This window comes from Sesamum indicum, linkage group LG1, assembly GCF_000512975.1.
Source record: "Sesamum indicum cultivar Zhongzhi No. 13 linkage group LG1, S_indicum_v1.0, whole genome shotgun sequence".
Taxonomy (NCBI): Eukaryota; Viridiplantae; Streptophyta; class Magnoliopsida; order Lamiales; family Pedaliaceae; genus Sesamum; species Sesamum indicum.
Genome location: NC_026145.1, coordinates 17,854,566 through 17,870,116, shown reverse-complemented (window position 1 = coordinate 17,870,116; position 15,551 = coordinate 17,854,566). Strand labels below are relative to the sequence as shown.

Here is a 15,551-nt window from a genome sequence, read left to right as displayed (position 1 = left end):
TTTTTTCTGGGTCGATAATATCACTAAATTAATTTATTTATAAAAATATAATATGTTGGTTTATTTATTTTATTTTTATTTATAATATATTTTAAAGTATAAATAATTATTTATTATATGCACGTAAAAAATGCATATCATAACGGCTAGTTCTGAAAAAAAAAAAAAAAAAACCAAATGTAAACTGATAAATTAAAAAAATGCATATCAAAACGGCTATTTCTAAAAAAAAAAAAAAAAAAAGCCATATGTAATCTGATAAATTTAATAATTTTAATATATTTCGTCCCATAATTACCCAGTGAACAAATTCAGCCCTACAGTTAGTTATGTACACATTTAATCCTCTAATTTTTTAAACGTGGCATTTCTAATTATTAGATAAGATTAAATGTGCAAAGTCCTGTCATTATAAGACGAAAAAAGTAATTATGCCAACTAGGAAGCAAAACAAAAGTTATTACATAAAATATGATCAATTAATAATAATTGTATTGTCTTCATTTATTTATATTCATTTATCTCTAGCTATAAATGAAATTTCAGAAAAATATTTAATTTTGTTGGCTTATAAATTATATATTTTACAACTATCCAATATTGTAAATCATATTTTTAAACCTAAAATTTATGTTGCGAATGCAATGACTGTGGGGTATAGCAAAATATTCAGTATATATTCAGATTTGTGTCTAACTTATTTCATAGATTACTATCTATTGCGCAGATATCTTACATAATTCAATTCCTTATATGAATGTAAATCAAGATTCAAATATTTTTCTTTTCTTAATATCTATTTAGATTATATTGAAAGTGTGATAGTTTTAGAAAACTATCGTAATATGTGATAGTGTTGAGGTCACATATTGCGACCCTCATGTTGAAGGAAATAATCATGAAATCCACAACAAATGTCAGATGTATTGGACTCGCCCCCAACAAAGATACTTCAATAGTCAAGTTCAATATTGTTTAAAAGTCAATTATTTGACAATATGTACGTAGTTAATTAATTATGTAAAATGAGTGTATGTATCAATTTGGGGCCATTTATAGGTAGACATGGCAAAGGGTCTGGGTATGCATGATTCTAGGTCCCATCCCGCTGCATATATATTGTATGGTTATTCAAATATATTATAGCATTTGAACATGAAAATTCTACTGATAATGTTTTAGCTTAGTAGTTAAGGTTAAGGCTGAGTTTTTATGAACAAGTTTAAGGTTATGGGCTTGAGCCCCATCGAATATGTAGATATTTGCTCGCTTTTTGTGAATGTGTGTTGTTTCATTTTATTTGAGTTGAATCAATGTATAACTCAAGAAAAGTATATGAAAACTCCATCTAACTAAATATAATTATATACATGTTATCTAAAATAACATTTTGTTTTTGTTTTTTCGAAAAACAAAATCAAATTATCCTTCTTTTTCTTTACTCGTATATCTCTATCTCTCAAAAAATAAGGAATAACCAATTATACCACCACAATCAAATGCATCTCCAGATATTTTTAATTGTACATGTCTTTCTTCTATCTCTAAAAAATAGTTGTAAAAATACTGAACATAGCACAAGAACTTCAATACCGCCCTCACTGAGTTAACTTCCGAGGGGGATGGATGACATTAGTTAGTGGGTGGGTGATGTGCAGGAGTATAACTGCTATTTTGTGGAGGATTCGATGGAGCCAATGTATGACCATCCTGGGTTTGTGGATGTGGAGGATCAGCTACCGGTTGTTGGTTTTGTTGTTGTGGAGGATAGGTTGCTAGATGCTGGTTTTGAGATTGTGGAGGATAGGTCACTGGTTGCTCCTTCTGCGGTTGTGGAGGATAGACCGCGAGTTGTTCATTCTGTGGTTGTGGAGGATAGACTGCTAATTGTTGATTCTGTGATTGTGGAGGATAAACTTGTTGATTCTGTGGAGGATACATCGCCAATTGTTGGTTATGCGGTTGCGGAGGATAGGTTGCCGATGGATCATTTTGGTCTTTTGGATATGGAGGGTAGAGCGGCGGTGGGAGACCCTGATCTGGTTGTGGTTGCATGGGATAGATTGTCGGAGGAAAAGCATTAGCTTTTAGATCTGATGGTGGGTAAACACCTGGAGGTGGGTAAACACCGGGTGGTGGGCAAACACCGGGAGGTGGGTAAACACTAGGAGGTGGATATCCGATTACCGGAGGGATGCATTGATCTGTGCGGGACATTTCTTGAATAGGCGGTGCAAACATCACCGGTTGATCTCCAAGCTTGCCGTCCCTTTTATCCATTTCAAGTTTATGTTGTGCCTGAAAAAATATACGTTATAAGATAATTAATAGCTATTACTACTACTAAGATGCAGTTTGAATGAGTTTATAAATTTTTAAGAAAAAATTATATGATGTTTGAATGCTTTTAATTATTTAAAAAAAAAACTAATCATATAAAATCCAAAAAACAAATAGTTTCTACTTTATTTTTTAATTTTTTAAAATTTTAATCATATAAATTACAATATATTGCCACTAACATCTTGTAAGCTCTACCGTCTAAATACCATCTAAATACAAAATAAAAATAAAATCCTAACTTAGAGCATATATATATATTTATTTAGGTATAATATTAGGGTGATATACTATGTATAGTTAAATTTTGTATTATACCTGATAATTTGTATATTGGGTAAATGAATAATTGTCACATACTCTTTATTTTTAAAAAGTTGGTATATAGCAGTAATCTAAATTACTCGATATATTCAATGCATTTAAGGCATCCCACTTACCTGCATACAAGGACAGACCCTGTCAAACACAAAAGACAAAAAAAATTGAAATTAGTTTGTATTGAGTCTATATATTCTCATTTTCAAAGACTTGAAAATCAAAATAATAACCAATTTCTTACACGCAAGCAACCATATCCGCAATACAATCCAAAGCACGAGCCAACTCTTGAACCTCATCAATTCCAGAGATCATGGCTAGTATTGAAAATATGCACGCTAGTGATTGAAAAAACACCATCGTTCCCTGTTGGAAAGAAGACAATTAATTAAAACTCTGAGTAATGAGTATGCAAATACTACTACTTGTAAAATTCGATGCCCGTTGCTACAAAGTCAATTTTTGTCCCGTGTTGGTTTGTCTTTTATTTTTTGTTCAACCCTCACCAATCAATATTGTTTTGATGTGTATCGGATCAATACTCGATCGTTTTGGGCGTACAAACTCACACACACAACACACACTAGTAAGAAAAAAGATTTATAAACATAGAGTGAGATTACAATGATGCAATTGTCGCATTTTGTGGTCTGTATGTTGAACTCATCTTGCAGCATAAATCGGGTGGAAGCCACTGAATTGTTAAAGCAGAAGAAAACCTATAATCAAGAAACACTGATAAGTGAAAATCGTCACTCTGTTTATCAATCTGTCAAAAGAGAGGAGCAATCAAAATTAACCTCACTGCAAAGACACAATTCAGGGCATTTACTTTCTCCACATCTACCACTACAGGGCATGTACCCTCCACAACATTGATATCTACACAAGAAAAAACATTCAAGGTAAATAGGATGAACGAGGTGGGAAAACTAAACATTCACTTACCTGGACATGTCATCCCGAAGAGCACGTTTTCGCAGCAAATATGAGGCACATGGGCCACTGTAATAATGAAGACATCAATAGGGTATGTTTTGTTGCAAATAAATACAAAATTCGATCAAAACATAAAATACTGACCACCAAAGTGCAAAGCAGCAGTCTGCCAAGAACAAAATGCGGCATCAGTATATGTAATATGAAAACGTGCGTGCAAATAATGAAAAAGGAACCGCACATACAGGTAGGCTCGTCTATGGGAGTCCTCATGAGAGATGTGTGCCAGAGGTTTCGGTAGCTCCGGCGAGCCTCCATTTTCTCCAGATTCTCCTGAGCCATACCCACCATTTTGAGAATGCTCCGCTTGATCTATATATATATCTCAATATGTCAAATTCTATCTACGCGAATACTTAAAAATGAAGTCTTTTTCTTCGCGTAAACAAAATTTTGCGTATTGGTGTGGGGGAATGAAGATAGAAATCAAAGCAAGAGGCGACGGAATCATACTATATATATTTGTACGATTTAGGAGCAGTTGGAAGTAAAGATACAAAAAAAAAGATGGCAATTGCAAAGCAGAATTGTCGAGGGTTTTGAAATGTGCACCCCACATTTTTGATGGATGTGATGAGTTCGTTCTCGACGGGTCATGTAATAGTGCAGGGTTTGCTGTTCTTATCATGTATTTATTTTTATATTAAAAAAATTATTTTATTTATTCGTTGCTAACATTGTATTTTAATATAAAATTAATGACTTTTTTTTTTCTCAAAATAATTAAAAACTGAGTATAAGTGTTGGTAAATAAATAAAAATACATTTAATCATGATATGAATAAATTAATTATTTCTTTGATGTCTCTTGAAAGATGTATAGGAAAAATAGGTCTTAAGGTTCACAAGTCATTTAAATTCATTGTTTGTAATTTATGTGAGTCGTTTTTCTGTATTGTCATAAAAAATAAAAATGTTTAGAAATGAAGTATATTATTAAAATTTGTAAGAATAGAAAACAAAAAAAGAGAGTATATGATCAAAATAAAATGTGAAAAATCCGAATAAATCTATCAAGAGTCACAGCTCACAAGGACTGAGAAGAGCGTGTCATCCACGCCTCCTGACTCCTGCCGGGGTTGTTGAAGTAGAGACGCCACAAGTCAACCCGCAAATCCAGAAATGATGCACAAAAATCGACAATTATACAGTTTAATGAGTCGAATTCTGTAGATAAAAACATTCATCACCAGATGCAGACAGCATTAGTTGTTCACACCGACAAACTGCGCAGTCTAGTCAGTTGCAAACATAGACGAAACCACGTTTGTGAATTTCCCGGACATTCTTCTACTTTTGCTTCATCAAGAATTGTACCCTCCATGAATCTTGATTGTATAGGATGAGAAAAGAAGCAAAGAACAAAAAGATGGGAAATATTTGGATTCTGGGTCGATCTTATCTTAGTTTGTGTCTCATCTTTTTGGTACATGTGTGTGTATGTGATTCACAAGAACAAGCGTTCAACACTTACACTATTTCCAGCTTCGCGTATTCAAGAACCTATCTCAAGCCATATGAATGGCGTTACATTAGAGGTAAGTTGTATCAATTGATGAATTTATTCTCTATAAGATAGGAAATTTTAAATGATTCAAAGTTCTAATCTTTTTTGCTTTGCTTGTATGAATCTGTTCTTTTGACGGCTGGGTGGTTGAGAACTGGTCTTTTGTTGATTTAATATGGTTATCTTGTTGTGGTTTGTTGTTTTTGGGCATTATGAGATGTAAGGCTTGGAGGGTTGTGTTAAAATTTGGGTTTTTCTCTTTTAATCTTCTTGTATAACTTGTTTGATTCAGACTAAGTTCTTGGTCTTGTGTATTTATTTTGTGATTATTGTTGTTCTTTTTTCTGTGTTTCTGAGCATTAGAGTTCTTGCCTTCGGGTTACCGGTTACCATTCCTTATTTTAGTTGTTCTTGGCAGTATCTTAGTTAGAAAAGTTCATTTAATAGAATTCTTAATCTTTCAGGATTCAGTTTGGTTGCCTTCCCTTTTTGCTCTTCTAACTTTTTGGTGGTTTAAGGATTGTGATTGTAATGGAGATTTATGTAAAGAAATAAGACTCTAGCCTAAGAAGCCTGTACTGCTTTTAATATCAATTGCTAAAATTGGTAGTTATTTGATGATCCCCTGTTGTCATCTCTGCCTCATTGCAGTTGATTTGCCACCATGGTTCTCTTCAATGTCTTTAGCTTTGGAGTCAGATGTTGACATCGTAAGTTTCTGTTTTGTTGTTCTAGATTTCTGTTTCCCTAATAGTTCTTTGGTTCCTGGCTGAATCTATCACAAAGAGAATGTTAAAGTGTTTATGCTGGGTTTGTGTTTATTTTTTCGGATTTCTCAAACCATCTGTTTAAGTTCTCAGAAAATATTGTTTACAGGATCTCAATAAAGTAAATAATGCTTCAGCAAGTTCTCTGCCAATGATTTGTTTACGAGAAGGGAGCCTTCCTCTGCCTGATGTTTATGACCCTTCTCTAGCGGGTCTAGGTAAAAATTTAATGAAGGCCAAAAATTCAGTATTAGCATATTACTTCAGATAAAGGATTGTCGTGAATACTAGTTTTTGTCTTCCCTTAAAAGATATGTTATCCTTCTAACTATGAATTTGACTGTAACTCAAGAAAGTTTTATTATTGCAGTGAAAGATTACATATCGAATGCTTCTTTTTTTGGGCCACAAAGTCTTCAAAATGTTGAGAAGTGCTACCCCATGCAGAAGAATATATGGCTGAGATTGACACATGAGCAGGTTAGTACTCCGATGGAACTTTGGCTAGTAAAGAAATGAGTTAAGCCACCAGAAAAATTTCACAACATGGACTAATTTCCTGTACAGATTTCTCCAGGTACATGGTACTTCGGGCTATTTAATGGCATTGGACCTATGCGGACGCGGTCTAAAATGGTCAGTCTCTAGCGCTGATTCCCACCAATATTATATATTAATAGGTATTATTTGGTCATGGATACTCTTTCAAAATTATAACTAAACAGAGTTGATTGTCTTTAAGTACATATTTTACAAATTCAAGATGCCATGAAATTGGGCATCAGTAATTCTTACTAAGCTTGTGTTATTCATTTTCAACTACAGATTAATCGAGGCTCTGCATACTCCTTTAGCGGCAATGTTAGTGTGGAAGGATGTGTGACCTCGTTGATGTTGGGCACATTCTGCAACCAAACAGTTAATATGCTTTCATGCAATGCCAACAATAATTTAACTGGAGCTGGTATGGATAATGAATGGTCCAGAAGAATGGAAAAAAATGTTATTGCATGCAGAAATGTCAATGGAATAGTTTGTCATGAAGATGACGGACCAAAACTCTACTCAGTAGATGTGATAGGGATTACGGAAGTGCTATTTATTGCAGCGGCAAATATAACATTCAATCAGACACAACCTTCAAACATCACCGGAAGCCATGGTCTGATGTGTTATGCTAGACATGATTCGATGCCGCTGGATAAAACTTATGATTTTTCTGGTGACCTAAGTAAAGCCCCTTTGGTCATAAAGTTTCCAAAAGCTGGTCGTTGGTTTATTACCATTCGACCAATTGATATCTTGAATAAAAGTGAAGAAGTCCAAAGCAATAGCTCAAAAGTGTGCTATTTGTTGGAATGGCAAGTTTTTCAGTGTCCTTTTGACAAGGCTGGGTTAAACTGCACAATGGAACGATACATGCTTCAGGTAGAATTTAATCAATTTTCTCCTGTTCGATATAATCTTCTTTATGATAGCTTCAGCCATTTAGTGGTTTGAAATGGGATACATCGCCTATATGATTGATAAAATTGAAATCATAAACTTACAGATCTTTACAGACGGTTGCCCTAATGATACATAATCTGTACCTGACTGATTGAGATATCCTTAAACTTCTAGCCCTTCTGAACTTGTGAGTTGGCTTCAAGGACAAGGAGTCTTTTGGGAAAAAGAATTGATCTTGGGATCTCCAAGTTCATGGCTGAAGTTTTTGACTGCCAAACCAATCCGTCAGCTTTATGTATAAATATGTTATAATCTGGAAATGCTAATTAATGTCTTTTGATTCTTGAATTGATACTGTCTGAGTGATATGAAAAGGGAATAACTATTCTGATACTGGATGAGCGATATGAAAAGGGGAATACATTTTTTGTACTTTTTGACCTACTTCTCCCTGAGCATGTAAATGTGAAACTATTGAGCTGAGATTATCTTCTCTCTTGTTATCTCTGTAATTGATTGAGAAACTTTTGGGGGGAGTTCTCTTTGACTAGCTGCTAATGGTTGTCTGCAGACAGTTCTTAGGAAAAGCCCGTCTCACCCCTTTGAATCTAACTACATACCAATAACTGAAAAGGTGTCATTAGCTTCAGATGATTTTCCTCTGGAACCCCTTCTAAGTAATTTTTCGAGTCGAGAAAGTAGTGATGATGCTTGGACATTTTTCCTCCTGGACATTCCATCTGGTGCTACTGGAGGAAATATTCACATCCGTCTCACTTCTAGTGTGAAGATAAACTATGAAATCTATGCAAGAAATGGAGGATTACCTTCTCTTAGCACTTGGGATTACTTCTATGCAAGCAGCACAAATAGCAGCAGTGGCTCCATGTTTTTCAAGCTATATGATTCAAGTGAGAAGGCAGTTAGTTTTTATATGTTATACGCTAAAGGAGGACTTTGGAGCTTTGGCTTGAGAAAACTTAATGGTGCTCATTCAACTAGTCAAACTGTCATGTCCATATCGCTAGAGAGGTGTCCACAAAAATGCTCTTCCCATGGAACATGCCAATCAGTTTTAGATACTAGTGGGCTCACATTATACAGGTTTGCATAACCCTGCTGTAAATTTAATAAGCGATTTAAGAGTAGGTCAACAAGCTCGTAACTCTCACTTGCTCCTCTTTGTATCTTGCCATCAGTTACTGTGCTTGTGATCGGGACCATGGAGGCATTGACTGCAGTGTCGAACTTGTGTCACCTCATGGTAAATTAGTATTCTTCTACTAATTAACTTGCAATTTCTGTACAGTATGACTCCTGCTTTTACTTATATGCATGGTGGTGTTAGGTGATGATGTTTTTTATTTCATTTCATTTTATTTTTATTTATAGTTCTGTTTCCAAGTTCTTAATCGGCAAAAAATCAACCAGTGTCATGTAATATAGAGTTATTTTTTTGAATAAGTAATGTAGAGTTGCATGCTTGTGTAACAAAACTACAAAAGGAAGGTAGGATCTTCATGAGGGATTAAACAGTGATTTTTGTCTTTTTCTCTCTGCATATATTGGTTTACTGTTCTCTATTTGATTTCTTTGAATTCTAGCATTGCAAGGTAATATCTTACTATATAATGATTTTTTAAATGGAAGTGCTGAAAACTCATGTAGGGCACGTTCAGCAATCGATTTTCCTCATAGCATCAAATGCGGCAGCTGTCCTCCCGGCCTTTTGGTCCCTCCGCAATAAGGTATTAATTTATGAACATCAATTAACATGAAGCGATAATGCCTTGACTTCTAATTATGAATTTCTCCGTCCTTTATCCAAGAGTATTTGGCTTTATGTTCATAGTTAAATTGAGTTCTTCTCTAGGCATTTGCGGAATGGGTTCTCTTTATGTCTAGTGGCACCGCAAGTGCGCTGTATCATGCATGTGACGTGGGCACCTGGTGTATCATGACATTTCATGTCTTACAGGTAACCGTTTTATGGAATGATCACACTTAAGACTCTGTGGTTTAGGCATCTTATAGAGAAATCCCACAATTTTGAAAAATTCCTCCTTGAAGACTGTGTAGCCAAGGGCAACAATATGCAATATTCCTGGAGGATGCCGCTGTCTAATTTTAAAAATATTGAGGGTTTTTTTGGCAATAAACACAAACTTGAAGAGGTGTCTGTAGTTATCCCTATTTTGATTAGTTGGCAGTTTGCTTAGGTTTTACTTATCTATTGCTACTTCATGATTTTTATGCTCTCAGTTCTTGGACTTCTGGCTTTCTTTCATGGCTGTGGTCAGTACTTTTGTGTATTTATCCTCTGTTAGTGAAGCTTCAAAGAGGACAATCCACACAATTGTTGCAATCCTAACAGCCATCATGGCTGAAAATGATCCCACCAGGTACTGAATCATGACAGCCATTGGCTTGTATTTCTGATAAAGTGGGAGTTAACTGTAACCGGTCTTTGCAGGGCCAGAAACATTGCTTTTGTCATGGGCCTAGGAGCTCTGGGTCTTCTTGTCGGGTGGCTTCTAGAGTTCTTTTCCCATGCTCGGTCGTTTTCCTTTTCAAGAGAGCTTCACCTGAATCTTCTTAACCGGTAGGTAAAACTTCCCTAGTCGTCAGAGATCAGTAATTCGGTGCTTACAGAGTTATGGTTAGTACATTATACAATCATGAAATCAAATTTAAGCTTTTTAATCCTTGATGTTCCTAGTTCAGGATTCTGGGCCACATTTGAATCTGAAAAGCAAGAATAGAGAAAGAATAAGCAATAGCTGAGTCCATTCATGATGTTTTCTGTTTTTGTCAGTAACATACTTTACCTGTGATGAATTCAGCTGGGAAAGTCTAAAAGGATGGATCCGCAATATAATCAAGACGACAATAAAACGCTTCCACTGGGGATTTCTTCCAGCAGGGCTCATTACATTGGCAATGGCCGCAATAAGCTGGGCATTGGAGAGCACTGAAACCTACTGGATTTGGCACAGGTATGAGAATAACTTGAAATCGCCCTCTCTCTTTATACTACCATGGCTTAAGGTTAAAAAAATTTAAGGGTTTTCTTTTTGTATTATGCGCAAACCTTAAGAGTGCGTGCATAATTTTCGCTCTAACTTTCCATGTTCGGTGCAAAATTCTGTGCAGCTTGTGGCACATATTTATATACACTTCTTCCTTCTTTTTCCTCTGCTCGAAAGCAAAAGTTGCAAACTGTGATGATGAGAGACCTCCGGATGTGGGCTATGAGTTAACTCGACAAACTTCATTTAATGGAGGTGAACAAAGTCGTGAAAGATAGAACACATTTTTTCTTTGTTTTCTTGTTATACTGTAGATTAGATATGTAATCAGTAGATGCAAAAGTAGCTGCTTAACCGTAGAACACGTTGTTATGATGCCTTCCTTTAGACCAGGTTAAACTGAACGGGTTCTTACAATGTTGTATATCTGTTTTATATTTTTCTTTCTTCTCCCTCTGTGTTATGGCGTCGTGCATGTAGTTTTCTCCAACAGGAGCTAATGTATATGTAAATTTTGAGAGGACAGCAGAGGTTACGATAAATTACACCCTTGTGATATAGAAAAAATTTCAAAAAATCCTCTGAGGTAGAAATTGTCATACACGTGCCTTGATTGAGATAATGGGTCTGAAAAGTGTATTTTTTTTGACAATTTTGCCCTTTTCTCTAATCTAATATATATAATTATAAATCTTAAAATAGTATATAAGTATTTATTGATAATAAAATATTATTTTATATGTAAATATATAATTATATTAATATTTTTAATATAATATTTTTTAATTAAATTAATTAAAAATTAAAAAAAATAGCAGGGAGAGAGGGAGGGTGCTACTGCACTCCTCCTCCAACCCTGGGCAACGGCGACGCCCGTCACCCGTCGTCCTCGACATTTGGGCGACGCCGTCGTCCTCGACATTTGGGCGACGCCGTCGCCCAGACGCAAGGCGATGGTTGTTGCCCCTCTGTGGGGGGCAGGCGACGGGGTGGAGGAGGAGTGAGGGAGAGGGGGAGGAAGGGTAGGTCGGGGTGGGGGTTTTGATTATTATTATTTTTTAAATAATAATTTTATTTTATAAATTATAATATTACATATAATATATTTGTATCCAATATGTCATTCAACTCATTTTTTAAAGTCATGCAGGAATGAAAAACCCCAATAAATCTCTAATTGGCATGTCATGTTATTTTTTGGTCAAAAATCAAAATGTCTGCTACTGAATGACTAAATTTTCATCAATTTTGAAACTTAATGAACTTATAAAAATGAGCATAATTATCGAACTAAAATTAATATTCAGCATATTTAATGAACAAAAATAATAATTATTTTTATATATTATAAATATATTTTAATAGACCAAAGTTGACCAGGTTGATCAGGAGAGGTATTTTAGTCATTGTCTTTAAAAAAATAAGCTCAAGTCGACTAGGAAGGAGTGTGAGTCTTTATTTATAATATAGGGGTGATTAATATTTAAATTTTCACAGGGGATTTTTTGATATTTTTATATCATAAGGGGTCAAAATGAATTTAACTCTTTGTAAAAGTCGCATGCATATAGAATTTGCCACAAATTACTAGTAGAGATGAATGAAGTACAACAATCGTTGCCCGTCTTAGCTGTTCAAACCAAGCTATCAACTCATTAAGAAAGATCTCTCAGCTCAACAATATACATATGAAAAGAATTTACTATACATACAAGCCGAACATGCAAATTAAACCACCTTAATATCTTTGCACTCTGGCTGGAAATTCTCCAAACTGCCTACTATTCCATCTGTAGTGTATATCATATATATAACAATCATTTCAACTCCGGTTGCTTTTTCCATTTTTCACCCCATGCAACTCAGACACCATGATAAAACCAAGCAATTTGTGTGAAAAATGAATTCCATGGTATCTGTGTCACACTCGGATGGAGGTACCGGAATAGGGTCAAATTACATCTGAAGTTGACAATAATTCCTTGTAATCCTTCCTGATGCTCCAAAGGATCTCTGCACATTTCTTCATGGCCGGTCTGTTTTGCCGGTGGGGAGCCAAACACTGCAATGATAACTCAAGAATCTTTTCCAAGGCAAAGTTATTTGCAGGAGACCTCGCCAGCCTTGGGTCCAAAACTAGAATTGCATCACCATTTGTAAACTTCTTTACAGCCTGCAATTCAAAACACATAAGACAGAACCGTGGAAACTATTGGTTCAAGAAATCTCTAAGTGGCGATTTTCTCATCTATGACACGACAGGACACTGTTGGAGTGTTGAAAGCCGACATTCTAGTTATGTATAGTTGATGGGCAGTGTTTATTGTAATTGTATGAAAATTTTATCCTAGTAAGAAAAGTCTTGATCAACTATGAACATATCAATTCTTCATCTCCAAACCATGTAAATTGTGTGTTTATGAGTTTTGCTTTTATTTCTTGTTTCCAGAATTGAATAGAAATGATTAGCTCAAGGAATTGATGTGATAAATTTAGCAACTATGAATAGATAGGTTCTGTTTTACTTTTTCACCAGACTTCCCCATTGATTCATCCCATGAGCAATATAGGCGAATGAAAATGCGCATACCACAAAAGGCAAGGTAAATAACTATACCCATCTCGCCGTGATCCGCTCCTTGAGTTCCCTTTTTGGCTCTATAGGGCGTCTGCCCGTAACAAGCTCCACAAGCAAAACACCAAACGAGTAAACATCACTCTTCTCCGTGAGCTGATAAGTTTTCAGGTATTCAGGGTCTAAATATCCTGCTGTTCCTTTAACTTGAGTAGAAACATGTGTGGCTCCTGACTCACTATCAGCCGCCAGTCGTGCAAAGCCAAAGTCGGCTACTTTAGCTCGTGAGTTTTCAGTGAGGAGAATGTTGGAAGACTTGATGTCTCTATGGATGACGGGATGATCTGCATGAAAAGAACCTCCCTTTTTTCAGCAGGCAATCAGATAATACCAGAAATTCAAATTTCTTCATATCGACGGAAAAATAACATGGTTCTGAATTCAAACCTGTGTACATGTGTAGATATGTGATTGCATGAGCCACATCAATTGCAATGTCTAGCCGCGAGGCAAAATCAAGAACATTGCCATGAACACCTGCATCATAGTAAACAGGATGGCATAACTGAGAAAAGTATGGAAAGAAATAAGCAAAGAAATGTAAGGATCGGAAAACTCACAATCCAAGTGCTCTCTGAGGGTTCCATTTGGAACATACTCGACGACAAGAATCCTTTCATCGTCATGCTCCAAAAATCCATAAAATTTTACTAGATTCAGATGCTCCACTTTTGACAGAGTCTGGACCTCACTCTGAAACTCAACTCCTAAATGTTTATCATACACAATCTGCAAAGAGAGATAAACCTTAAAAAACAAACAATAGCGAAGGTCCAAATTTATTTACTCTATTCCATATTTTGTGCAAAAATAAATATCAAGCTAATGCAATTTTATGTTATCACATTCGACCTTCTTTGCTCGTTTAACTGCAACGAGAGTTCCATCTCCCAGCTGACCCTTATATACTGTTCCAAATCCCCCTTGTCCAATCTTAAAACTAGGTGAAAAATTCCTGGTTGCCTTGAGGATTTCTTCCATCGTGAACTTAACACTTCCTGGCTCTTTTGTTCGAGTCGAATCATTTGAGCTACCGTAGATGCTAAGATTTGAACTACGTCTCTTCCTGCTCCCAGAACTTGAAGCTTCTGACAACACAAAGAATTGATGAACTAAACAACTTTCCCCTGCCATACAAGTAATTTCACCAAGCCCTTTAGAGACAAAAAGGCACCAATCTGAAGTTCCTGAGGACCCACACGAGATTGAAAATGCACCTTTTGGTCCTAGAACTCGGTTCTATATGGATTTTAAGGGTCTGGATGCATAGAACAGATTCTGGAAATTCCAATATACTATTTCAAACCCATCACACTGATTAAAATAATTAGCTAAAAATGGTAACAAAGTGTTCAAAACACATACATAATCAAAACTATTGCATTAAATGCTTCACTACCATAATTACCACATATAATATAAGTTGAAAGTAATATTTGAGACATTTTTTTCTCAAATAAATCAATAATTAATAGTCATGTCATCAGTTTAAGCCACATTCTACATATGAAAAGAGGATAGATCAACTACTGATTGTTACCATGTTATCACTTATAAATCCCACCAGAAAAAAACAAAAACTCCCAAATGAATCCACAATTTCAAAAGCTTAACCCTTTTTTCAGCTAAGATCCTAAAAGATCACAATCTTTCAATTTCCTCTAACAAATTAAAGAATCTATTGACTATTTACCCGAAATTTTTATTCACCATTCAACCACAACTTATCACAAAACCGAAATTTTGGAAACGAATTGATGAGAGCGACTCAATCAGATGCCCGAAGCTGAAAGAAAAAAAGTGATCGTGTACCAGATGAATCATTATTGAATGCGCTGGTTGAGCTTTTCTTATCCTGCTCAGGGGGAGTGAAACAAGCCACCAGCGCCTCTGCCACGGAGCGGGCGGCGCTCTTGACTGGGTTCTTGCAGGAGGAAGAGGTGGTGGTAGCTGACTTGTGAGAAGAGGCAGAAGCGGAGGAAGAGAACGTGGTGGAAGTCCCCGAGTGAGACAGATTGGTGGGGATGCCGCCGGAACTCCTCCCTCGGCCACCGAACAGCGGGCTTCTCATTGTTAATTGTATGTACCCCTACCACGTTGTGCGAGAGAGAGAGAGAGAGAGAGAGAGAGAGATGGCGGGCAGTAGCCATGCAATTAAGTGCAAGTTGCTCAATTTCAACTGCTAAAGACAGTGACTTTGACTTTTATTTATCTCAATATTTTTGCAATTCAATTATTTAGGTGGGCTAATTTCAGCCACTTTCTTTTCTCCCCTTAATAATAATATGATTTTCTTGAAATGGTAATGATAATATTCAAATTATATCTGATTTTATTTTCTAAATTTATTTTCAATTATACTAAAAAAAAAAAAAAATACCGAGTTATCAATGATCAATGCATTAATCTACTAACTGACACTGAAATTTTATAAATAAATTTAAAATTAAATTTACCAATCGATATTGAGACTCCACAAAATATCATATAAGAACCCTACCGGA

General features: G+C 35.6%; 3 protein-coding genes across 5 annotated transcripts; 1 reads left to right on the top strand and 2 right to left on the bottom strand.

Moving 5' to 3' along the window:
* On the bottom strand, nt 1,468–4,187 carry LOC105172847 (protein diaphanous homolog 1). The gene is made up of 8 exons (XM_011094433.2): nt 3,846–4,187; nt 3,745–3,766; nt 3,610–3,666; nt 3,462–3,543; nt 3,285–3,380; nt 2,903–3,027; nt 2,781–2,799; nt 1,468–2,298 (listed from the first exon to the last, which is right to left on the bottom strand). Exons 1-8 carry the CDS (start codon nt 3,949–3,951, stop codon nt 1,633–1,635), a joined length of 1,173 nt encoding a protein of 390 aa, XP_011092735.1. The 5' UTR covers nt 3,952–4,187; the 3' UTR covers nt 1,468–1,632.
* Nucleotides 4,669–10,954, top strand: LOC105172842. The gene is made up of 14 exons (XM_011094421.2): nt 4,669–5,198; nt 5,819–5,877; nt 6,044–6,152; nt 6,305–6,414; nt 6,502–6,570; nt 6,760–7,362; nt 7,955–8,487; nt 8,583–8,647; nt 9,052–9,131; nt 9,257–9,361; nt 9,646–9,785; nt 9,857–9,985; nt 10,227–10,379; nt 10,537–10,954. The coding sequence occupies exons 1-14, from the start codon at nt 5,003–5,005 to the stop codon at nt 10,688–10,690; spliced, it is 2,505 nt and encodes an 834-aa protein (XP_011092723.1). The 5' UTR covers nt 4,669–5,002; the 3' UTR covers nt 10,691–10,954.
* LOC105172826 (calmodulin-binding receptor-like cytoplasmic kinase 2) lies at nt 11,979–15,217 on the bottom strand. Of its 3 annotated transcripts, none has more exons than XM_011094405.2 (6): nt 14,860–15,217; nt 13,900–14,174; nt 13,608–13,776; nt 13,435–13,524; nt 13,030–13,331; nt 11,979–12,585 (listed from the first exon to the last, which is right to left on the bottom strand). In XM_011094405.2, the coding sequence occupies exons 1-6, from the start codon at nt 15,116–15,118 to the stop codon at nt 12,364–12,366; spliced, it is 1,317 nt and encodes a 438-aa protein (XP_011092707.1). In that variant the 5' UTR covers nt 15,119–15,217; the 3' UTR covers nt 11,979–12,363. The 3 variants fall into 3 exon arrangements, with proteins under 3 accessions (XP_011092707.1, XP_011092722.1, XP_011092715.1); XM_011094420.2 differs by having other exon boundaries at nt 13,900–14,132; XM_011094413.2 differs by having other exon boundaries at nt 13,900–14,135; nt 14,860–15,216.

Coding starts and splice junctions, on each gene's coding strand:
- LOC105172842 (XM_011094421.2), top strand. CDS start 5,003: ATGAGAAAAGAAGCAAAGAACAAAAAGATGGGAAATATTTGGATTCTG. Junction 8,648..9,051: donor CGAACTTGTGTCACCTCATG/GTAAATTAGTAT, acceptor AAACTCATGTAG/GGCACGTTCAGCAATCGATT. Junction 9,786..9,856: donor GCTGAAAATGATCCCACCAG/GTACTGAATCAT, acceptor CGGTCTTTGCAG/GGCCAGAAACATTGCTTTTG.
- LOC105172847 (XM_011094433.2), bottom strand. CDS start 3,951: ATGGTGGGTATGGCTCAGGAGAATCTGGAGAAAATGGAGGCTCGCCGG. Junction 3,767..3,845: donor TCCCATAGACGAGCCTACCT/GTATGTGCGGTT, acceptor TGTTCTTGGCAG/ACTGCTGCTTTGCACTTTGG. Junction 3,667..3,744: donor TGCTGCTTTGCACTTTGGTG/GTCAGTATTTTA, acceptor TCATTATTACAG/TGGCCCATGTGCCTCATATT.
- LOC105172826 (XM_011094405.2), bottom strand. CDS start 15,118: ATGAGAAGCCCGCTGTTCGGTGGCCGAGGGAGGAGTTCCGGCGGCATC. Junction 13,525..13,607: donor CCTCAGAGAGCACTTGGATT/GTGAGTTTTCCG, acceptor ACTATGATGCAG/GTGTTCATGGCAATGTTCTT. Junction 13,332..13,434: donor ATATCTACACATGTACACAG/GTTTGAATTCAG, acceptor CTTTTCATGCAG/ATCATCCCGTCATCCATAGA.